A 15,201-nucleotide genomic window follows, 5' to 3' on the forward strand; every position below is an offset into this window, starting at 1 on the left:
GTAGTCCCCGCCCCTCTATTTTGGAGTTGGGTTGGGTTAAATTCTCTAAGCACTGCTTTTTCACATAACTGATTTGCTGAGGCAGAGAGAGAGAGGATATACCCTCTGGGACTGCCCCTAGGGTGTGGCCAGAGCTTTTTAATTTCCTGTCTAGTCCTGCTCCTGCGGAGGTAACATAACCCGAAGGTGGTGTATCACCGAGGACTACGTCTGTCGATGAGCTAAGAGAAAAGGATTTTACGGTAAGATTTTACAAAAATCCATTTTTAGTCATGTAAAAGGTTAATAGCCGAAAACAGCCGCTGCCTGTCTATGGAAGTGTCCTCTGATTCAGAGGATGATGAGGTTGCCCCGGATGCTCCCCTTCCTGAGGGGTCGCTGTCCTCAGTCAGATGATTGAGGACCTGTCCTCTTCAACCGCAGAGCAGGAACACACTTTAGTGGAATCCCTGATTATTTCAGTACTTGACACTTTAAAATTGGAGGATTAGCCCACGCCGGCAGGGACGCGGGTGGCTTTTGGCTCCCAGAAGTCTCAGAAAGCTGGCAAGGCTTTCCCTTGTCCCGACACTTTTCACGATATTGTGAATTACCAATGGCGGCGCTTTAAGCACGTGTTAATTGTGCCAAAATGCTTTAAACGCCGGTATCCTTTTGCTAAAAAAAAAAAAAGGTCTTCAACCGTTGGATGGTGCCACCTAAAGTGGACTAACCTGTCTCCAGATTACACAAATCTACACTTGTGCCTGTGGAAGATTACCTGGTTTTACGGATCCAGTGGACTGGTGGGTGGAATCCCTTTCCCACCATCTTCACGTGTTGGCGGGTTCCATTTTGAAACTGTTGTTTGTATCTTTTTTTAGTCTCTCAGACGGTGACGGAGCAGATTAGGGGTTTGCGTGAGTCTTTGGACCCCGAGGCTTGAACTGTTGGACCAGGTGATCCAGTCTCTTGCGTTCCTGTGTGATGTGTCAATGGATTTGGCTCCCCTGTTGGCCAGGGTTTCGGCCATGGGCATTACCTTGAGACGCATGGTTTGGCTGAAGAGCTGATCGGCTGACCAAGCTTCTAAGAAAGCCCTAGTTAACCTCCCCTTTCTGGGAGCGTTTGTTTGGCGACTCAATTTGATAAGTTGATCAAGGGCTTGACTGGCGGGAAGAGTACTCTTCTTCCTCAATCCTCCAAGGGTAAGACTCACCATATTAAGCGGGGTCCCTCTTTTTCTGCTCACAATCAGTTTTTTTTCATGCCTCCGAGGCGCAAGAAAAAGGTAAGCTGTTCAGAGCTTCTGGAGGGGCTAAAATGAATTGGGGCACGTCCAAGGCCGGTCAGTCCGGTACTGCTGACAAGTCCTCTTCGGCATGAAGGAGCCCCCATCCAGCTCAGGGGTATTGGGGGACGTCTGCGCTTCTTCCAGGAACCCTGGCCTTCCTTCATTTAGGACGATTGGTTTCGCAAACTGATTTGTTCCGGATACAAGATTAAATTCTTGTCCCTGCCTGCCTCCCTGCTTGTCCCTTCAGCAGTCTCCAGAGCGTTTGAAGAATCTGCTGGAGGCTGTGCAATGCCCCTGGCTCAAGGTGTTATTATGCCGGTTCCTCAGCAGGAACGCTCTCAAAGTTTCTATTCAAACCTGTTCACGGATCCCAGAAAGGAGGGCAAGGTGCTCCCAATTCTGGACCTCAAGGCTCTGAACCGCTTTGTGTGGGTGCAGAAGTTTCTAATGGAGTCCATTCGGTCAGTGATGGCATCATTGAGTCAGGGGGATTTTCTGGCCTCCATCGATCTCAAAGATGTGTATCTCCACGTCCCCATTTTCGACAGACACCAGCGATTTCTTCGCTTTGTGGTGGCAGAGGAGCACTTTCAGTTGGTGGCGTTACCCTTTGGTCTCGCCTCCGCTCCCAGAGTATTTACCAAGGTCCTTGCCCCCGTGCTGGCCTTGTTACGTCAGTGCGGTATTACAATTGTGGAATATCTGGACGATCTCCTGTTGCGAGCAGACTCCCACTCAGATCTGCTGAGCAACGTGTCTATCACGATTCAGACCCTTTAGGAATTCAGGTGGCCGATCAATTTCAAGAAATCTGCTCTGACGCCTTCAGTACGGGTCACTTATCTGGGGCTGACACTCGACCCTGCTCTGGCAAGGGTCTTTCTCCCCCTGGACAAATTTAAGAACCTGCAAAAAGCAGTCAGGTTGCTGATGGAGACCGATCAGTCCTCTTTGTGGACTTGCATGAGGGCCCTGGGTCTCAAGGTTTCGACCTTCAAAGCAGTCCCATTTGCTCAGTCTCACTCGAGACCTTTGCAAAAGGAGATTCTGGCGAAATGGAACAGAGATCCTCGGTCATTGGACGAGAAGATTCGCTTGAGCCATCTTACAAAGTCAGCTCTTTCTTGGTGGCTCCGGTCAGCTGCCCTGGGCCAGGCAAGTCCTTCCTGCCTGTTATTTGGACGGTTGTCACCACGGACGCCAGCCTGTCAGGTTTGGGTGGAGTGCTGGGGAAGCTCTGTTCCCAGGGGATTTGGGCGTCGGAAGAGTCTTCCTTGCCGATCAAATGTGAATCGCTGCAGTTGCACCCTCACTTGTTTTCTATAGCTAGGGTTTTGGCCTTTCTACAAAAAGGGGTTTAGCAGCGCTTGTAGTTGGGTGCTATCAAGGGCCAGGTGTTGGCCTTGGCTATTTACTTCCAGCATCCGTTGGCTACTAATAGCTTGATTCACACTTTCATCCAGGGGGTGTGTCATCTGGCTCCTCCGAGGAGATCCCCGTTACCGCCGTGGAATCTCATTCTGGTTTTGTCTGTTCTTCAAAAGCCTCCCTTATTAGGGAGATTTCTCTGCTTTCATTGTCACTGAAGGTTGCCTTCCTAGTGGCTATCACTTCTGCTCGCAGAGTCTGAGTTGGCGGCGCTATTTTGTCCGCCTTATTTGGTGGTCCACAGGGATAAAGTGGTTCTCCGGCCAAAGCAGTCTTTTCTCCCTATGGTGGGATCTGATTTTCATCTTAATGAAGACATCATGTTGCTTTTATGTCCTAAGCCTACACTTCCCAAGGAAGTTGCCTTACTCTCTCTGGATGTGGTTCAGGCGATAAGGGTTTATCTGACGGTTACTGAGTCCTTTAGAAAATCTGACTCTTTGTCCTTCCGGACGGTCCTCGCAGATGTTTGGCTGCGTCCGCTGTGACCTTTTTGAGATTGATCAGGCAGACGGTTGTTCAGGCTTATTCACTCAAGGGTCAGGTTCCTCCTTTCCCTGTGAAGGCTCATTCTACTAGAGTGCTTCTTGTACTTTTCGCCATCAGGCCTCGGTTGTACGTTTGTAAGGCAGCAACTTGTTTGTATGTGCACACCTTTACCAAATTTTACAAGGTGGATTTGTTGGCTTCTTCAGATGCGTCTTTTGGCCACAAGGCTTTGCAGGCTGCGGTTTCATAAGAGAATGTTTTTTTTTTTTTTTTTTCTTATTCTCTTAGGGGTCTTTTACCTGGATGAGCTCATGTTTTAATTGAGCTTCATGTTACCCAGTTGACTAGGTTTAGCCTTTGGAGTTTACTTTCTGGTTGCTTTTTCTTTCCACCCCCTCATGCCTATACTGCTTTGGGATGTCCCACACAGCTCATGAACATGAGGTTGCGTCTGTCAATGGACGATAGAGAAAATAAGATTTTTGTATGATCTTAATGTAAAATCTTTTTCTCTGATGTCCAAAGACAGACGCAGCACCCGCCCCTCTGATGGGGATGTTTTTTTGTCCTCCCTTCTGCAACTAAACTGATGTGCTGGGCTGTGTCTGTGAGGGTTAGGTCTGGAGGGACAGCCCCATGGGCTTGTATATGTAAAACGTTGTACTAACATATTGCCTAGACTACTCCTGCACGTGGCAGCATAACCCACACAGCTCATAAAGATGAGGCTGTGTTTGTCATTGGACATCAGAGAAAAAGATTTTACGGTAAGATCTTACAAAAATCTTTTTTTTTTTTTTTTTTTTTTTTTATTTTACATAAAGTTGTACATTTATAAGTGATATGATATAACACATAGCATGTACATAGCAAAAACTACACCCCAAAATACATTCTGCTGCTCCTCCTGCATATGTGGCGATACCACATATGTGAGACTTTTACACAGCATATCTACATACAGAGGCCCAACATTCAGGGAGCACTGTTATTTCCTGACTACCCATTACAATTTTGTGGGCGCTGACGTGGCACGGATGAGCAATAACTTGGCACTGATGTGGCATGGATGAGCACTGACGTGGCATGGATGTGGAATGGATTTCTGTTTGTTCACAAGTGATCGCTCCATCATTGGTCGGAGCGATCACATGGTAAAGGGCCGCTGTCATTGGCCTATTACCAGGATCCGTGATGCGCTGGACACTTCTGTGTGCGTGCCATAGGGGACGCGCGGGGAAGCGTGATTTTGGGAGGATGTCATAGTACGCCCTCCCAGAAAAAAGCCAGCTCTGGCCTGGTTGGCAAGTGGTTAAACAAACTTCTTTCATGTTGTTAATATGGGGTATTTGTAGAATTTTGAGAAAATAATGAATTTAATCCATTTTTGAATAAGGCTGTAACATAACAAAATGTGAATAAAGTTACATAGTAGGTGAGGTTGAATAAAGACCATAGTCCATCCAGTTCAACCTGTGTAGGTGTGTGTGGCCGTAATCATCTTTCATACCCCTGAATGTTTTTCTCCTTAAGATGTACGTCTAAGAGTATGTGAAGCGCTGTAAATACTTTCCGGATGCACTGTGTGGTGTGTGCAATAAAGTTCATGATATTTAAAAACACATCAATATTAGTGTATTTTACTTAGTGTAAATCTGCTCTGTCTTGTGGGCATTTCATCATTTTGCCCTGCTTGTGTTAGGGCATTGATGTTCTAAGAGAAGATGTTGTAAGGGAGCTGCAGACATAATACAGAAGGAAGGGACAAATGCTCATTCTTGTAAAGCATTCCCTTTCCAGTTGTTGATCTTCAGAGAACAGGTGTTTTTGGCTTTTTGTTAGCAATTGTTTTTTGCATGATATTTTATAAAGAGATAATGATACACATATATTTTACCTACCGTTAGGTGTATTGATGTGTGCCGTGTGCAGCTTGTCTCCAGTGGTATTCGGCTCAGACAAGCTTTTGGGAAACTCTTGAAGTCTATTCCATTGGACATTGTTTTAAGGTAATGTGTTGTTGACATTGCATGTATTTTGTCTACGGATAGTAAGAAATATGCAATAGGTTTTATTTATGTTTATAAAAGTAAAACCTGTCTAAAATCCATAACTAAAATTCACTATTTTCTAAACATACATCACAGGACAAAGGTAATAGTATGGATTGTGCTGCAACCTTCAAGTGAATGAAAACTGGCCACAAAGAGCCAGGAATCCTTGCCCAGGCATAACCTTTCCCCAGCTCAGCTAAGCCTCAGTTTTTTGTGCTATTTTTTAAAGGGGTGGTGGATGCTTTCCATATTCTCTCTGAAGATCTATTTTTTTTTCTGGACTATTTTCTATATCTTTGGGCCTCTTCCTAACACCCCTTTCTGGGCAGAGGTAAGCTCTATTCTGGTTAGTCACTACTGATAGCAGGCCAAGAACGACTGTACCCGGACACCATATACAAGAATGGGGATGGCCTTATAATACTTGCTGTTCAGCACTTGATATTGTGGACACTGACCTCCATTGTACAGCGTACCCGGTGTTCCTGCTGGCAGGGTGCTCTATAGGTCCAGGACAACCATGCTCCTGTAAATGGAGTCTAGTCCCTAAAGGCCCTATAAAGGATGCCTGTTGTGATGGGGCAATTTAAGGCTTACTAGACCAGGTAGCATGGACTGGTAAGTTCTTCTGTTAAGTTGTGGCAGCCCTCTTAATGTTTCCTCTGTCTGTGGGCTTTTAGAGCACAGGGTGGCATCAGGACATGCAGGTTCCCCCCTTGTGGTGGGTATACAGGTTGATGCAGTGTTTAAAATGGGCAGGCTGGTTAGCTATTTTGTGTCCCATTAACAACTTCAGCCTCGGAAGGTTTTACCCCCTTAATGACCAGGCCATTTTTTGCGATTCGGCACTCTTTTTCTTTAACAATTGCGCGGTCGTGTAATGCTGGACCCAAATACAAATGATGTCCGTCCCCCCCCCCCCCCCCCCACACAAATAGAGCTTTCTTCTGGTGATATTTGATCACCTCTGCGGTTTTTAGATTTTGTGCTATAAACCAAAAAAAGAGCGACCATTTTGGGAAAAAAAACAATATTTTTAACTTTCTGCTATAAAACATTCTCAATTACAAAAAATATATATATTTTTCTTTTCAGTTTAGGCCAATTTGTATTCTGCCACATTTTTGTTAAAAAAAAATCCCAAAAGCGTATATTGGTTTGCACAAAAGTTATAGCGTTTACAAACTTTGGGATAGATTTTTGTACTTTTTATTTTTTGTTGTTGTTTTTATTAGAAATTTCGTCAATCAGCGATTTTTAGCGGGACTGTGACATTTCGACGGACAAATCTTACACTAAGTGACACTTTGTGGGGGCTAGTGACACCAATACAGTGATCAGTGCTAAATAATATGCACTGTTACTATATAAATGACACTGGCAGGGAAGGGGTTAATACTGTGGGGTGATCAAGGGGTTAAGTGTGCTCCTAAATTGTGCTTACTAACTGCAGAGGGGAAGGCACCGTGACAGGCAACACAGAGATTGGTGTTTCAGCTTTACTGAGACACACAATCTCGTCGTGCCTGTCTGACAGGAGAGCCGCCTGCCTTGTTTACATGCGGCTAAATGAGGCATGAGGCAGGCGGCTCTCCTGTCTGTTTCCCTGCAGATCGCGGGAGGCCGGCGGCGATCATGCCCGCTCCTCTCGCGGTCTGGCTCCCGCTGTGTCTAATCACAGCAAGAGCGCGGCTCTGGCGCCGCTCGGCGCAAAGACCACATTAACATAATCGTGTAGATCTATTTGATGATGCGCAGCCAAGCCGCCCTGCGACAGTAAATATGTGTGGGGCGGTCGGCAAGTGGTTAAAGTAGAACTATAGGTAAAATTATTCTCCCCCCCCCCCCCTTTTGGATAGAGTAAAGGAGGGTTATAACCCCTGTCATTTTTTTTTTTTCCCGTCATCTGTGTCCCATTGTGGAGATTTCATTTTGCGTCCTATAGCCAAACAGGAAGTGAGAGAAAATCCCTGCAAATTAAGGGAATTCCTTGGGGACCCCCAGGTCACCAGAACAATTTTCCCTTCTATTACTTTTCTGGGGACAGCCCAATATTTGGGATTTTCTTTTATATTTACTTTCAGTGATAATGGTAAACAGGACAAATAAAGAGGGTGAATCTCCCTTAGGCTCCATGTACACGGGACGCTGGAAATGGCCGTTTAGGAGCAGTTGGGCGTTTTTTTCAGAAGCCCCTGAACCCATCTACATTTTATCTTATCTGTCCATGTACACCAGGTCGTTTACAGTCATTTGCAGGCAGTTGCGTTCAGGGACTGTTTTTAGAACGCAATTATTTGCGTTCGAACGTGTGTTTCCCGGCGTTACAAACGCGTCCGAACGCGATGACCCGCGTTTAGCGTTCGCGTTTTTCCATTTTAAAGGGGAATAATTTTTTTGACCTCTAGGAACGCTTCTAAACACAAACGCCGCTAAACGCCCGCTAAACGCGGGTACAAACGCGATCGAACGGACGTTTCAAACGTCCTAAAAATTCCTGCATTCAAAGGGACTTTTAACAATGTCCCGTGTACATGGAGCCTAACTCGGACACAGCCAGCTATATAAACTGACATGGGTTACAATCCCACTCCACTTGATCTAAAACTAAAAAAAAAAAAAAGTTTTGCATTTAGTTATACTTTAACTTCTATATGCTTCTGTTGCCCACACTGATTAACACCTTCCGCCTGATCTCAGCCATCCTGCCTTCCGCAACCACTAATCAAGTGCACGTCTGTCCATCAAGGCGCAGCAAGTATAGGGGCACTTATGTTTTTGAGGGTTGCTTTTACTGTTTTGAAATCTCAGCTGAGTGACTACTTCACACTGGGTTACAGGACTCGGCAAGCCATGAGTTCTCGCAAACATAGAGGTGGGGAGAAGAACAATGGGGACTACTAGATTCCTTCATTGAAAAATCCAGTGATATTCTGATAAAATATATATATGTCATACCAAAGAAGCAAAAAAAAGTCTGAATAATCGTGCAAGGAAAATGTGACGGTTCACATAAATGACTCCTTCAGCAGTGCTGTGCCTTCACCAACAGGTATATATGCTCACTCACACTAAACGACAATTGTGTCTAAATGATAGGACAGTAATACACGCATAATGTATAATCCTTGGACCAGGAAATCAGTTTTTTCCATGTAAACTTCCTGCCAAAGAAACTATAACCACTTGTAAAAGGTAAGAATAAACTGTCCGTCTCACCGATATTTACATCCAGTCCAAAACTTAAAAAGGGATACTGACCATAGTGTAGTAATTATAATTTTTTGAAAACACGATGCCATCAGGCATTTACAATAAAAAGACACTGTGTCAAAACATCTCTGGCCGTCACAGGAAAAATGGCAGTCAGGACATCTATACATTATCCACTCTTAAAGTGTAAAATTAGAAAGCTGCTGAAACTTGCATAACTGGCCACCACAAAGAAGTTGATTGGCGGGAGCACCTCAGGCAGTGAACCACAACTGCTCGACAGGTGTTTCACGTGATAACTGCATGTATTGAGAAGCTTCTGAAGACGTGCTATTGTGTGTAACAGCTGTCGAGCAATTGTGGTTCACTGCCTGAGGTCCCACCACCACTCAGCTTCTTTGTGGTGGCTGGTTATGTAAGTTTTAGCAGCTTTCTATTTTATGCTGTGAGAGGATACTGTTTAGATGTCCTGGCTGCCATTTTTCATGTGACAGTCAGAGATATGACACATGGTGTCTTTTTATTATAAATGCCTGATGGCATGGTGTTTTTAGCCATAATTACTACACTATGGTAAGTATCCCTTTGTATGTTTTGGGCTGGATGTGAATCTTGATGAGATGTAAAAGGTATGAATAAACCATCCAAGTAATTATCCCTTATCTTTAGCTGAACGTTATCATGGAAAAACAGTGATTTTCTGGTCCAAGGATTCTACATCTATGCGTATATTGCTGTCCTATAATTTAGACAACATTATCATCTAGTGAGTGTGCATCTATTCTGGTCAGTGAAGGCACAGCACTTTGGTGATATTTGGTGAAGGAGTCATTTATGTGGGCCACAGACCATATTCCTATTGCATACGTTCCAGGAATAAGCTGTTGCTGTAGCGACCACTAGCTGGATAATGGAACCTGTATGATAGATATTCGCCAGCACACCAAGGATCGTCAATTTTGTCCTAACGGTTTTTATTCACAAATGATCCCATCACAAAATTGTGTAGTGCAATGTCTCCGAGCCACACAGGACCCCTTCGTCAGGCATGTGATCATTTGAACCGTTTGGACAAAATTGATGATCCTTGGTGTGCTAGTGAATATCTACTGATGTGGACTGTCCCATTTTCCTTGCACGGTTATTTGCTTTTTTCTTTTTTTTTTTTTCTTCTTCTTTGGTTTTCATTTGAATACACACACACATATATATATATATATATATATATATATATAATATATATATATATATATATATATATATATATATATTCAGAATATCACTAGTTTTTTTCCACAATCGCTCCTCTGTTTGATTATATGAATGCAAACACGTGTTCTCCATCTTTTTGGGTGAGTGAAGCTTTGGAGTAAGTTTCTCTGGAGAAGGAAGAAGTGGAAGCTGTGAAGTATCAGGAATCCTTAGTAGAGAAGTCCACTTTAGAGGTATCTTGGAGTCCAGAGTTGCCTCAGACAAAAGGCTACATGGCACATGCATCCTAACATAAGGCCGGTTGTACTCCAGTTTGGAGTGAGAGGGGGTGGAGCTCACCAATGCTGTGTGTCTATGGACATAAAAGGTGCATTAAAGGAGTGCGTCAACACAGATGCCCCCTCAACACCACTCTTGCTGAGGGTGCACCCAAAGGAGAGAAGAAGCGCACAGCGCTGGCAATAGAATCCAGAAGAGTATGTAATGGGCCGCTTTATGCAATATTGTTGTACAGAACAGGTAAGTATAACTTCTTTTATTTAGCTGAAAAGAAGACTGTGACTTTAAGGTCTGGGCAAAGCAGATGTTCCCTTCCAGAGAATCAGATTCAGATGACTGGGTCCGCAGTATGGTGTCCAGAGGATACAGCTGGAATTTCCCTCTTCACATGTTATGTACTCAAGAGTGCCTAGAGATCCGTAAAAGAGCCCTGAAAAAAGTAGTCTCAAGGGGTAATTTAACCAGTGCTGGTAGAGGAGAGGTCACAGGGTTTTTACCCCAACCTGATTCATGTTTCCCATGCTGAACTTAGATGTCCAGGCTTTTCTTAGACCCCAAGTTCCTGAAAAATCAAAAAATTAAGAGCTCTTGGTCGGTGATTGCTTTGCTTCATCGGGAGACTTCCTGGCGTCAGTTGATCCCAAGTTTGCTTACCTACATGTCCCATATTTCTGGTCTTGCCAGCGATTTCTGAACTTTGCAGTGGAGGATTTTTACTGCCAGTTTGTGGTGCTACCCTTCAAGCCAGTCCATGGCTCACAGGGTGTTACAAACAAGGTATTGGCTAGGGTTTTTGGATGGTTGAGATACCAGGGGACTCCAACTGTGGGATACCTGGAAGAAAAATGCTCCTACGAGAGCAATTGAATCAAAGACTGATGCACAATGTCCAAATGACAAACTCTGAGAAAGTTCAGCTGGGTGCTAAACCTTCAGAATTTGGCCTTGATTTTTACCTGATGCCTGTAATACTTGGGTTTAATCTGGATTTATCTCAGGCAAGGATACTGCTGCTGCAGGAGATGTGCATGTCTCTTTGAAACCAGGTGGAGTCGAAGGACATTGGAAGGTCCCTTAATACGGAGATGTGTGAGTGCTGGCAAAAATGGTAATCCCCTTCGAGTTGGTCCTGTATATTTCTTTTCAGAGGTCTGTAGCTCAATATCCTGTCGGAATAGGACAGGTGTTGGGAGTCGTTGGATCATCCAGTGCATATGACTCCCAAAACCAAAGTGGCTCTGGAATAGTGAAAATAGCATGCAAATGCTGGATGCAGAGAAATCCTTCCAAAGTATTTGAACATCTTGATAGATGCTATAGGAGAAAGGAAAAAAAAAACTGGTCTATGGCCAGCTTTAGTGTGTGTGTGTGTGTGTGTGTGGGCAGTTTTGTCACCCTAAAGCCTCGTACACACGCACCGATTGTTGGCCGACCGATCGGCCGTCTTTTGTCCAGTGTTGTTGTGTTGGTTGAAATGTGCTCTAGACTGCACACGAATTTTGTCGGCCAACAACAACCAACTGCAGAAGTGATGTCATGTTCTGGTTTACTTTCCGTGTGTTTTTTCTTCTCTGAGCATGCCCAGTCTTGCTCATCTGACTTTTGTCGGCCAAAATCTGTACTGACTGACGAACAATCGGCCGTTCTGGTGACGGCCAACAAAAATTTTATAGTATGCACACCAGATTTTGTTCGGCTGAAAAGTCGCAGTCGGTTGTCGGAAGCATCATACTAACAAGCCGACAATCGGCCGATCGGACGTTGGCCGAAAATTTACGGCCAACAATCGGTGCGTGTGTACGAGGCTTTAGACAGGAATTTTTAGGGCTGCAAAACAAGCAACTGTTAGGAATGCAGTACAGGCAGAGAACAAAAACTCACTAGATTTCTTAAAGTATCAACAGGTGCTTTTTTTAACTTACCGATATCCTTGCAAATAAGTATTTCATCATTGTGTAAACCCTAACTTTAATTTTTTTGGTTTTAATATACTGTATTATGTATTTGTATTTTTTTTTCTTTGCTAAACTTAGTCTTTTGTCAGGCACTTATCCAGGTTCTTTTTTTGCATCTGCCTTGCAGCATGATGATTTGTAGGGAAGATTTATCACTGTCTGCTTTATCAATTTTATACTTGTTTCCTGGCTACTTATTTGACATTCGTATTAAAACTCTTATGTTTTTCTACCACTTCTTTGTTTCTTTCCATGTATGAACAACTGCATGTAACTTCTATTTTTCCTGTACAGTAACACCAATCACATAGAAATGCAGGAAATCTCGACTGCAATAAGAAACCACATGGGCAAGTCTCCCTGCAACACATTCCACCCTCAAGACTTCTCTGATGTCATCAGCTTTATTCTGTATGGGAGCACTCATAGATCAGGGTAAGCTTACTTTGTTGCAATTATGGTGTCTTAAAGGAGAACTCCATCCAAAAACATTTTCCCACGTCCTTGTTGCTGGTTTTGTACCTTTACCAACTATGCCATCCATCTTCTGAGCTCAGTAGTTCGTCAGTAATAGCCCAATAATTTTGAAGTAAAACCGTTAATCCCCAGTGATTTTCTGTTTGTGGGACCAGTGGCTGCTTTTGCTACCTGTACCTCCAGCAAGTAAGGGCAATATGTTTATCTCCTTTTGTGGCTTGAAGGGCTGTAACTTGCCTATCCTGCTGTGTTTTACTGAGTAGTGTGGCTGGCTGCAGAATGAGTGGATGTGATTTATGTTGAAGTTGGCTTGTTCACATTTAATATGTACAGGCCTAGTGTACCCTCCCACATTCACTGTAATTCCCAAAGGATGATGGGAAGTGATAGTGTAGAGAGAGAGGAGAGGATATGATGTAATCCCTGGTGTAACAACTCCTCCTTGGCAGAATAGATGCTGTATTTTTTGAATTACAGAAAAGACTTCCTGAAAATTTAAATTTGACTTTTTTCTTCAATAGTAAAGATTTTCACAAATGTAATTGTTTAGTGTTTTGTGTAGAGGGGTGTACTAATGGCGGATTTACCGTAGTTTGCGAAGTTAGTTTGTTTTGGAGTTCTGCTTTAACCACTTGCCTACTAGGCCTATTTTTGACATTTGGTGTTTACAAGCTAAAATCAGTAGTTCTTGCTAGACAACTACTTAGAACCCCCAAACATTATATATATTTTTTTTAGCAGAGACCCTAGAGAATAAAATGAAGATTATTGCAATATTTTTTATCACACCGTATTTGCGCAGCGGTCTTCCAAACGCAATTTTTTTTAGAAAAAAATTCACTTTTTTGAATTAAAAAATAAGAATCCGGTAAAGTTAGCCCAATTTTTTTTCCATAATGTGAAAGATAATGTTACGCCGAGTAAATAGATACCCAACATGTCATGCTTCAAAATTGTGCATGCTCACGGAATGGCGACAAACTTTGGTACTTTAAAATCCCCATAGGCGACAATTTAAAAATTTTTACAGGTTGCCCTCTTAGAGTTACAGAGGAGGTCTAGGGCTCAAATTATTGCTCTCGCTCTAACGATCGCGGCGATACCTCACGTGTAGTTTGAACACCGTTTACATATTATGTGGGCGGGGTTTCCGTATGCGTTCGCTTCTGCGCGCGAGATAACGGGGACAGGGCGCTTTAATTTTTTTTTTAACTATTTATTTTATTTATTATTTTTTATTTTTACACCGTTTAAAAAAAAAAAAAATGATCATTTTTATTTTTAATAGAAATAGGCACAACAGGACCTCTTTTTTGTGAGATCTGGGGTCAAAAAGTCCTCAGATCTCACAAGTACACTAAAGAAGATGAAAAAAAAAAAAACCTCACCTTTAAGCCGGTTGCTAGGCAACGACGTTTGCCTTCGCTCCGGTCCTCCAAGAGCATAGAGTCGAGTGAGGGCAAGCTTGCCCTCACTCGACATCCTGTCTGTGAGGATCCGGGACCCGATCGTTTTCCCCGCTGCCGGTGGGTCTGGTAAGCGGGGAAAAGGACCGGTAAGCGGCGGGAGGGTGGGGGGGGCACCTCTTCCGCCATCCCGGAGGGTGATCCCGCTGCGAATCTGCCGCTGGGACCACCCTTATCGGAAAGCCGATCACGTGCAGTTTAAAAAATTACCAGGGTTATGGCAGCTATCTGCTGCCATAACACCGGTATTTAGGTTTAAACTCAGGACGTATATATACAGTGGCCGGTAGGGAGGTGGTTAATATAAGTGATTAACATTTTAACCTTTAGCATAAGCTGCTACACTTACTGGCTAATCATTTTGCAAATACAGAGACGTTCTATACGTGCAAAGATATTTTAAATTGCAATAGTATCCTATGATATGTTTCAGATTAGGAATACCTAGATTACATCAGGACATTCGCTTTAAAAAATTCCCCACCCATAATCAAAAATTTAGCTGAAATTCCTAATTTCTCTATCGTTCATTGAGACGCATTTCCGTATTCTTCTTAAACATTGGGTTATGCTGCTCCCTGCAGGAGTAGGACACTAGGCTGGGACTTCGGTCTTAGTGTGTCTTTTTTATTTTAAAGGGAACCTTTGTTAAAAAATTGAATTTCTCTTACGTCCTCTGACAGTTGCTGCCCATTCACACAGTCTTCACTAATGGGGTATTCCTCTCCACAGGAGTTTCTAGGCATAAGACTTGTAAAAGAACAATTTATCTACATAGTCACACTCATGGGGGCTGTCCTTCTAGTCCAATACCCCCCTGCAATAGCCATCCCAATTCAGTTTGTCTTCTGCCTAGCTTAGGAGTGGATAGGCTTCCCTGTGCTGAGGCTCCAGTCTCAGCCTTCCTCTTTTTCTTTTATGATTTATTTTCTGAAAATGTCATTTTTCTTTACATTGCTAGCTGTTTATTTTTTCAGTGCTAGTTAGTTGGATCTTCGGATGAAGACGGCGTTTGCGGAGCCGGGAATCGGACTGACCGTACTGGTTTTCCAGGACGGAGGGTCAGATGGAATCCCAGCCCGCCATCGAGCGTGTCGCAGGGTATGTGTTCGCCCTGGCCTCGCAAACGACCCATCCCTGTCTATCAGGGATGCAGCCATGTGAGGTGGCTACCTCACTGGACACAGTTCGTCCATGCACTACTAGTGTCCTGCGTTTCTGGCTGGCGGCACTCCCCTGCCATTTGAGGGTGGGCGGTTTCCCGCTTGTTATGAGGCACCCCACGCAATCGGGTACAGGTAAGTACATTCTGTGTGGGGCCTCTGTCTGGGGTCGGCAGTCCTGTGTGTCTA

At 43.8% G+C, this 15,201-nt stretch overlaps 1 protein-coding gene across 4 annotated transcripts in view; it reads left to right on the top strand.

Annotated features, from left to right (window-relative positions):
* The window catches only part of SMG1 (SMG1 nonsense mediated mRNA decay associated PI3K related kinase), a 795,166-nt gene that overhangs the window by 220,776 nt on the left and 559,189 nt on the right, over nt 1–15,201 (top strand). For all 4 annotated transcript variants that reach the window (XM_082260927.1, XM_082260924.1, XM_082260925.1 and 1 more), the window contains exons 18-19: nt 5,101–5,202; nt 12,201–12,341. In XM_082260927.1, coding sequence (XP_082117053.1) covers nt 5,101–5,202; nt 12,201–12,341 — 243 coding nt within the window. The remainder of the gene's footprint in view (nt 1–5,100; nt 5,203–12,200; nt 12,342–15,201) is intronic.

Source organism: Pelophylax lessonae (genome assembly GCF_965119305.1).
Source record: "Pelophylax lessonae genome assembly, chromosome: 6".
Lineage (NCBI taxonomy): Eukaryota > Metazoa > Chordata > Amphibia > Anura > Ranidae > Pelophylax > Pelophylax lessonae.